Source organism: Epinephelus moara, chromosome 5 (assembly GCF_006386435.1).
Source record: "Epinephelus moara isolate mb chromosome 5, YSFRI_EMoa_1.0, whole genome shotgun sequence".
Classification (NCBI taxonomy): domain Eukaryota; kingdom Metazoa; phylum Chordata; class Actinopteri; order Perciformes; family Serranidae; genus Epinephelus; species Epinephelus moara.
The window spans coordinates 14,496,769-14,506,730 of NC_065510.1; the positions used below are offsets into that span (position 1 = coordinate 14,496,769).

A 9,962-nucleotide genomic window follows, 5' to 3' on the forward strand; every position below is an offset into this window, starting at 1 on the left:
TTGGTTAGGGTCAGGAAAAGATCATGGTGTGGGTTAAAATGAAAAAGAAAGTGACAAACACATAAGCCGTGAGCCTGCTCCGCCCCAAGCCGGTTACGGCGCACCGTACGCCCGCCGTGAGCCGTTCAGCACCGCGGACAGTTGGACTAATGGGATGTTGAACCAATGGGCTGTCGAACCAATGACATGGACCCCTTAGAAACATCGCTAAGGTACGACCACTTCTAAATGAAAAAGATGTAGAGAAATTGATTCATGCCTTTATTTCAAGCCAGCTTGACTAGGCTACTGTACCGCACTCACTGGCCTCCAAAAAACACCTCTAAGAGACTTCAGCTCATTGAAAACTCTGCAGCTCGGCTATCAACCACAACCAAGAGGAGAGAGCACATCAGGCCAGTGTTAGCTGCTCTGCACTGACTTCCTGTTACATTTAGAATTGATTTTAAGCTCCTCCTCCTTGTATACAAAGCCCTACATGGACTGGGAGCTACATTGCTAACTCCCTTGTTAACTATTTGCCTCCAAGAACACTGTGATCATCTGCTGCTGGTTTATTGGAGGTTCCCAGCAAAAGCCGGAAGAAGATCAGGGATGCAGCCTTTGTAAGTTAAGCCAAAGCTATGGAACACACTACCTATAGGTATTAGAGAAGCTAGCTCGCTAAGTATTTTTAAAATAAATCTTAAAACGTACCTGTTCACTTAAGCCTTTCACTAGCTCTGACTTTCCTCTTTTTGACGCTTCACGCTGCTGCAACTCTTTTAAAATCTTACTTGATTTTATGATTTATAGTTTTACAACCTATGATTTTATGAATTAGTTAATCCACATTTTAAACTGTTTTAAATGTCCCTCTATATTGAATTGTCTTGTCTGTTTTATGTCCATTATGTCGACTTTCATGTGAAGCAATGAGTGCTTATCCTGACCTTAATGTATGAAATGTGCTATATAAATAAAGTTTATCATTATTATTGTTATAAACAAAATGAATGAATGAATTCCTCTTTAAGGTTATGCAAACACAATGGTCATGGTTTACAAAAAATGAGAGTGAGCTCTAATAGCAGGTTTGTTACAGGAAGCAAAGTGCAGCCTCCAACATGAAGGTCAAACATGTTGCACCTCTACATCTTTACTTTCTGCCTCGCTACATGACGGACACGCCACACCCTGCACTGGCACTGACGTAACATAATTCCTCAGGATTCTGGGATGTTTCAAAGAGAAGACTTTTAGACAGTTTGCTGGACAAAATAAGTCAAAAATTCACTTTTCTCTCACATCTAACTGACAAAACAATTTTTTTATGATGATAAAAACATCAGTTGCAGCCCTAAACATAATGTACAAAATGCACTCATGCGCACTGCTTCTCCATCCTCCCCTTCACATCAACCACCTTTCTAAAGACTCACTCACAAACTCCCCAACAGGGTAATCTCTATGTGTCTCATACTGTACCAGGCACAGGAGCAGAAATCACCAGCGTGGGCCAACATTTAGCGAAAACCCTGCAGTCCTCGAGAGGGTGGCTGGGGCTGAAGCCACCGGAGTATGTGCTTTAAATTTAGCCTGAGAGGAGGAAAGGGCAGCTACTGTATAATAAGCAGGATAAGAGAATAAGTTGAACTTTGACCCCGGCTCCCTTTATAGATAAGAGCGGCGACCTTGGGAGGGTGAGAGAGGAGATTGATGACGGCCATTTTGCTTAATGAGCTCACAGGAGAACCGCCCCTCCCTCTGAAGGGAGGCCAGTCGTCTCCCGCTCAAGGTAGAAAAGACAAACGTCAGTGTGATCTGCAGCGAGGCCACCTCTCTGCATCCTACCTTGTACACATTAATTACAACAGGACCAAATTTCCTTCCATCTGCATCTAAAAATAGTAATACATATGGGTGATGGTGAGAGTCCGTGCATGCGTAATGGCTGATCCAATGAGAAACAGGTTGGATTACACAACAAGATGTGGTTCAATATGACATACGTTACATTTAAAGTCACCTACACGTGGCCTCTTTAAATTCCTTTAACTGGACTGAGTGATTTTCAACTTTACAAACAAGACGCCGCACAAAATGCCTTCAGCATCCCCGCACGCCATCCTTGAGTGCCTCAAACAGAAGTCACTGGTTGATGGTAAGATAAAAGGTCGCCATGGAAACAGTTCTGAGATGCGGCCACCGTGGGGAAAAACGTGAGGGAAACACAGAGGAAGGGAATGGGAGAGATGAAAACAGAGCTGGTGTGAGACAAGAGAGGGAAAGCTAGGTGGAGGAAGTGAGAATGAAACCTGCAGGATCCAAAAAAAAAAGAAACAACGTGACGGAGACCGAGTGTGAAAACCGCTGAGGCAGCCACAATGTCACCGCCTGCTGTAGCCTGTGCTCATGGGAGATCATCTGACCTCACAATCTGGGTTACCCCCACATCAGGAGGAGGAAATAGGGGGACCATAAGGAAAGACAGATCATGCGGGGTGATCATTTGTTTCCCACTTTCGCTCCTTTTATTTCCATCTCCCTCTCTTTGTTCTGGAGGGAGGGAGAGAAAGAAGGAGAACACCTGGGTGTCCTCTTTCTTTCATCTTGTCTCCGTCTTACCTGGAGCAGTGCAGTTCTTAGATTCCTCTCTCTCCTCTTCCTCCAGGCTGCTGTTGTCAATTTCCTGCAGTAGCCTCCTCCCTCCCCATCTCTCCTGGTCGCCGCTGCTGTGGCTGGAGACATCGAAACCTGGAGGATGTTTGTCACAGTGAAAAGTCTACTTTCAAAATAGATTCAAGGACGTTCCAGTGCAGCTGGATGGGGCGATTTCAGACACAAAACTTGCAAAGATTATGATCTATATCAGTTCACTGCATGTCACACTGCACAATAACTTGCTCCCCATTTATGTCACATTGTATAACATCTGAACTGAGACGTGAGGAGGTGCAATGAGCGCCTGGTGAACTGAATCGTAGTGCTTCAATGTACATAAACACAACAGATCGAGGCATCCATCTGTGTCTCCTGTTTTGAAGTAGAAAACAATAAACCAGGTTAGACCATGTGCCGGTAACTCTGCATCACAGTAGAGGAGGAGGAGGAGATTTAAAAGCCAGTCAGGGAAAGAGGGCAACATGAAATGCTGGTTTTGCAAATGGAGTTTGAGGCGAGCATGTCCCTGCGTTCCACATCGAATTTTTACCGTCAGTACGTATTGCAGCTTCTCTTGTAAAGTACGCACAGAGTATGCAAACAACTGGGACATACTTCATCATAACACTGCGCTTTGAAATGTGACCCTCTTGCTTAACACTGTCACTTCACGTTACCTTGGCTATAAAACAAAACGCCATTCCTCGAGCACATCCGAGACAGAAGTGAGCCCGCAGAGCTCTGCTGTGGTTGCTTTGCAGTGTTTGAAGTTGTAACTTTTATGTAATAACTGCACACATTGTAGATTTCAACATGTTCATGACAGTAAAATTACACTTCTCTGTCACTGTTATTTTCATAGTTACGTCTTTTGTTGTTGTCTATCTTCACTTAAATAATTCCTATTCCTATTACTACATTTTCACTTCAATGCACTGTCATCCATCATTGCAGCTTCTGTCATCTGTCTGCAGCTCATTCGATCTTTTTCTGCGCAAAGGATTGTGGGTCAGGATAGGGAGAAATGCATGCTGTCTTGCATACTGCAAAATTTTAACGGTTATAGTAGCACATCCTGGTATTTCTGGCATACTGCATTTGACATACCATGTATTAGGGCGTACTAAATCCTTTTTCTGGCATACCAAATATCATAGTAGTATGGGTATTGGAATGCACAGTGTTTTTAGCAGAAGCATTACGCTCACTCGCCACTTGCGCATCATGTCATGACATCCTTATTTTGCTGGTTTGTAAATCAGGGTCACAGCAACAGTCACATTGCGGGATTTTAGTCCTAGGTTTCATATGACACAGTATCAATGCTGCTTGCCTTTAGCTGCCAAAGATCTACATTGGCAGAAACACAAGGCTGTTTTCATTACTGATTAATCTGCTGATTAGTTTTCTGATTAATTGTTTGGTCTTTAAAATGTCAGGACATAGTGAAAAAATCTCCATCTCTGCTTTTCAGAGTCCAAAGTGATGTCTTCAAATTGACATTGCTTCAATATTGCAGGGCTGACTGTTGGTGCTTTAATCTGTCATATGAATTGAATGACTGGACAATGACAAACAAAACAGCTAGAACATTCTATGTTCGGAAAATGACATAACTTTAGTGTAATGCAGGAAAAGAAAACACTTATGATGTTACAATATCCAAAATCTAAGATGATACCTTACCTCCTATTACAATACCCATATAATGTCAGTGTGTTGACCAGCACTATTTACTTTCATGGAAAAGCAGCACATATTTACATTTGAGAGGCTGAAACTAAGGGGTGTTTGACACTTTTGGTTACAAATGACCTAAATGATAAATTGATTATCAAAAGAGTTGTAAATTAACGTTCTGTGTACTAGGACACACAACCTTCTCCAGGAAATACATAGCACACACAGTATATTTTAGGGTTGCAACTACTGATTATTTTCATTATGTGACCTGCTCCACAGGCACGCCCCCTCCTGACGCCACGAGTCTGCTGATGCCAACCACCTTAAATTCCCAAGGACCAAGTGCCAAACCGGAGGTGACAGGGCATTTTCAGTCGCCACTCCCAAACCACATCACAAAATGCCCCCAAACTGTCAGCATCCTTAAAGGCCCTTGAAACACACCTCTTCAGACTTGGCTTAGCCATGTTTTTATTCCCCCCTCTATTCAATCTGTTCTCATTTTTAAGTGTATTTTATTGTCTTATTAAAGAGTTAACAGCTTGGTTTTTTTTTTTACATATCTATCCTGTTATATATTATAACCCTATATATCCCTATGATTATTATGACTATTATTATTTCAATTGCCTTCTGACTATTTTCTTGACTGCTTAAGTAATTGTTTAGTTGACAAAATGTCAAAAGATTCCTTAGACCCCAATGTGATGTCTTAAAGGGAGAGATCCCAGGTGAATAGGGCAACATTTTTCTAATGTTATGTTTGAATATGCAAATGAAACATTATCTAATTAAATATGTGCTGATTTGCATACATTCCCAGGATAGAAGTCTACCACTCCATGAGAAAATACCGTCAACTGCCATAAAAATCCTAAAACCATGATATAGGAATAAAATGTTATATAAATCAGGCTATGATTAATATCTGAACAAGCCCCTCTGTAAAAACCTTAAAAATTTAAATAGGAATAAGACTTGAAAGTTTAGTGTACGTAAAAGCTACTGAAGTTGAATTTGTTTGCCTCAGAGTGAGAGCGAAAACTCAAAAATTCAACAGGCATGAATAACATTTTTTTTTAACATTTTAATTTTCATTTATCATTGTTGTAGGCCTTCTGTGATTCTCACTTTCTCCAGCTGTAAAAATGTGTAGCCTATATGTTACAAGAAAAGACCTTTTTAATATGATTCAACTGCTCTTTTATTGGCGACGGCCATATTGACAACACACTGCAGGTGCCACCATAGACGTGGGTGCCACAACATCCACATTTCCTGTTACTTTCACAATAAGAGTGCCCCACTTCCTCTTAACATGTTAAACTTTATACCATTAGTTGTATAGAGCTATCTGTATTAATGCAACTAAAATGCAAACCTAAGCATATTAACACTATACACCAAATTTCATTTCCTCAACTAAAATGTGGGTCATACCCCCACAGCGGTGGCTGGTCTTGAGTCTCCCTAGCTAGCCTATGAACTCCAAATCCAAAAACAAAAAGCCTCAGCGTACAATAAAGAATGCAATAGTGCTGGGATAGATTTGTCTCCTTTCACCACCACTAACGCTGCAAAGTTTAACTACCAAATAATCATAAATAGCTCACTGCAGAGTTGTTTCCTTGGGCTAAAACACTGATGAATGCTCATTTAGACCTATTAGTAATGAGGACTTAATGGGCTGTGCTACCCTCATTATAAGGCTCAAACATGTTTTGCGGCTCCACACAGATTATTTTTGTGTTTTTTGTCCAGAAGTGGCTCTGTTGATAGTAAAGGACCCCTGCACTAGGGTCATCATTTTAACTAATAGATACCACCATGAAACTTGAGGGGGTTGATTACCTACATTGAGACAATTATTTTTTGTATTACAAGTTTTCTGATATTGTAGATTTAAATATGCAAACGCAGCATTATCTAATTAAATATGCATAAAAACAGGAATCTGAAATAAAATAAACTCCATAATGTGTTTTTTGGACATTTACTTCCCACTAGTCTAAAAGAAGACATGTTATGGAGGCAATATAGCCCAAAATCTCAAAATTCACCAGTGCATGAAAAAGCTACGATTTCACATATTGTTTTGCTTTACAATAAAACCAAATATATTCAGTTTACAAAGTGTTTGCGGAGTTTGCATGTTCTCCCTGTGTCAGCGTGGGCTTTCTCGGGGTACTCCGGCTTCCTCCAACAGTCCAAAGACATGAAGGTTAATTGGTGACTCTAAATTGTCCGTAGGTGTGAATGTGTTATGTGTTACCACATTAACAAAGTAACTTTTATAATCATGAATTGGGTTTTACATTTCTATGTTTGAGTTGCATGTTGCTGCCGTTTGGCAGGTAGAAACGTGCATGTCAACCAATGACATTGATTTATTTTTCACACATCAAGTTGTCTTCTCTGTCACATCAAAGTTTGATTCTTTATGTAATCGTAGTGAACAGCTGGAGGAGTGCACCACAGATGTGTCACTTTGATACCCCCCCCCCGCAAATCATACATTGAAGGGGAATTTCATAATTTTCCAAAACAAAATCCTCTTGAGGGGGTGGAGCAGCAGCAGCGCGGCGCACAAAGTGGGGGCTCCCACTGTGGCTACATCTGCACATTCTTCAAGAAAGCAGCAACAGCAATGAATTCATTTCATACTTCAGAGAGCCCAGCAGGAGCACTCTGCCCTTTCCACCCTGCCAACCACAAGTCTGGCCTAAGAGAGGGATTCAAATAGAATTAAAAAGCCCGGTTATTCAATAGTCCTCGGGGCATGGCTGAACTTCTCACCTGGCCTCACCTTCACTACACCACACACAGCAGCTACAGCAGCTACAGCAGCAGCAGCAGTGAGGTTTGCGTGCCAGCGCTCTACTGTTCCTTCCCTCCTTCTATCTTTCGCTATCTTGCACACGGGAAAGAAGAAGAGGAGTGTGGGAATGATTAATGCACCACTGCGAAGAGGCGTCGAGTGCTCCGCTTCCAGCTCCACAACATCAAGCTCAATTTAGCAGAACTTCATTAAGCGCATCATAAATAATCAACTTTAATTGATATTCCGGCAAGCTGATTAAGAGTTAACAAGAACACAATGGGGACAAGGGAAATGCATTAAACGCCCTGGCGTTGTCCCTTGTTCAACTCTAATTTTGAGCACATGCAGAGAGCAGCACTGTTGCATTTCCATGTAACCAGGATACGCAGTGGGGAGGAAAGAAGGGAGAAAAAAATGAGTCCCACTGATGATGCACAAATCATGAGTGTATGAATATTCATGCAGGCCTTCTGTCCATAGAAAGTGATAAATACATCTCACTTTAGCTGACGCTGACTCAGTAATCAAGTGGAGTGTTGGGAGGCACAGTCAAAGACACATAAAAAGGGAGCGAGGTACATGCAGACGTCAAGTCAAGTGGTACAGATGTTGGCTGTGAGGGAAGCAGTTATTCATTAACTGGGTTTCATCTGATTGTATTTCAATGCAATTCATTTAACATACATGTCAGAACAGCAGAGTTGGAGAGCGAGGCACATTTGCAGTGCGCCACAGAGGTGTAGGCCTATACCCTGGGGCTCATTGCCCTGATTTCACCGCTCTGCAGCTACAACACCTGAACATACAGGAGCCTCTGCGTCCCTCAGCCCAGAATAGTCTCCCATAGATAAAGCTCGGATGGATTTATTGTGCAGCTACCTGCATGACAGCACACCTTGATGCTCTGACGCACATAGGAGAATATTTTAGGTTGAACTGGGGTAACTTTTTGGGCACGTTTTAACAGGATTAGACAGTGCGTGTGCTTTTGATACAGTCATCTTACCCTGTAAACATTGGTGCTGGTTTCCAGGGGGACGTAGGGGACACAATATTGAGATCATGTGCATTAGACCCTGTTTTGACAAAGTTAAAGCATTTACACTATAAATTGATGCAGAAAAAGCACACATCAGTGATGAAAAAAGTCATCAAAATGCAGGAAATTAAGTGTTTGATGCTTGAAATTGTCTGGCGGAGAACCTCACACCACTATGACATATGTGCCCCCCTCAATTTTGAAAATGAAACCTACGCCCTTGCCTGTAAATGATATGGAAGACACCAACAGGCTGTCCCAAAGACACAACGTCACAGAGCCCTAACCACACTTCATTTAGACACTGACTTGATGTGTCAAACTATGCAGGAATATTCAGACTAACAAGTGACAACAGGAAGATGCTTTAAAGTAGATGCAAGGGTGGAGGTTTTGGTTCAACACACTGTAGGTTTGGGAGTCTTGCACCTAATTTCCTGCATCCTGGTGAGGTTTAGGCACCAATTTCTGCATTTGAAGCTCAATTTATGGTCTAAATGTAAGCAATTTGGCCAAAATACTGTATAAGTCCTCTGCTTACTTCAGGTCTTTATTTGGGGGATCAAATGCACATGCTCCAAATACTGAGGGGGACGTGCCCCCTGCAGCCCCCTAACAGCTACACCTATGAGTAGATGGTTTTCACAATGCAGCTGCCTTAAACTAATCTTAATGTCTCTTTACCAGCACAGTGCAGCTGTTAGGTGACAATAAAGAGACTACACTGGAGAAATATAATATACAGCAATGAAACAAACAAGCAAACTACTAGAAGGAATTCAGCTCTCCTTTCCCCGTATCCCATCGCTCCGAGCAGGGAGCAGAACAAATGGCTAAATCCTCACCTGAATTTTCCGCTAAGTAGGAAAAGCCCTTCACGACCAGGAGCAAGCCTCCGAACAAGCAGATCTGGATTAAAACCAACTCCTTTCGTCTTTTCCGCCTCGCTTTGACCTTCCTCTGGCTCGGCATCACTTGCGTCGGCCGATTCCGGAGTCGGATACCCGGCAGAGACATCCCCTCTACCGCTGCCACATCCATGCGGATCCCCGGAGTAAACACACACACACTCACACACACACACTCACACACACACACGCAGACAAAAAAAGCGCAACCTCCTTTAATTCCCAGGGAATAATTGACTTATCTCCCGGGAATGGATGTGAAAAGTAACAGGGGATGGGTGTCCGAGGAGCAGGAGGGGGATGTTTAAAAAAAAAAAAAAAAAAAAAGTTGGATCTTGGTACCGCCGGGATGCTGCGGGCTGTTCGGTCAGCGTCAGGCTGCTGGAGGAGCCGGGTTTAACCTCTTAAGTCATGTCCGAATGTGGCTTTGGAAGTAGTAAGGCGGAGGACTGCTGCACGAGCCCTCCATGGAGGCGTCCGTCTGCTGAGTGCTGAGGCACAGAGACGCGGGGAGAGCGCGAGAGGGTGCGCGTGGGCATGCACGCTCACATTGACTGAAGTGAAACCCAGGTCAGAAATCTGTATGTTCATATACTGGGAAATGCTTTTAGTGTGTGTGTTTGAGGAATATAAACCCACGTGACACTGGATTTATTTATGTTTTAGTGTTTATGTTACTGAATGTAAAGTCAGTGTTAAGGTGGAGCATGATTAAAGCTGCATTAGGAGATTTTATGACCCCTTTAAAACAGGCTGCAAACATGACATGCAACACATTCTCGCTCTGACCTCGACACATATGGACGTTTGGTCATGGATCTTCCACGTCCACATATGAAGTGCAAGGTACCATGTGTGCTTGGTTGCT

At 42.6% G+C, this 9,962-nt stretch overlaps 1 protein-coding gene across 1 annotated transcript in view; it reads right to left on the bottom strand.

Moving 5' to 3' along the window:
• LOC126390956 (sodium/potassium/calcium exchanger 3-like) overlaps positions 1–9,489 on the bottom strand; it is a 74,963-nt gene extending 65,474 nt beyond the window's left edge. Inside the window, exons 1-2 of the mRNA XM_050045483.1 lie at positions 9,032–9,489; positions 2,608–2,736 (exon numbers count right to left, since the gene is read on the bottom strand). Of these exons, the coding sequence (XP_049901440.1) occupies positions 2,608–2,736; positions 9,032–9,227 (325 nt within the window). The 5' untranslated portion in view covers positions 9,228–9,489. The remainder of the gene's footprint in view (positions 1–2,607; positions 2,737–9,031) is intronic.
• Between the last annotated feature and the right edge of the window lie 473 nt (positions 9,490–9,962).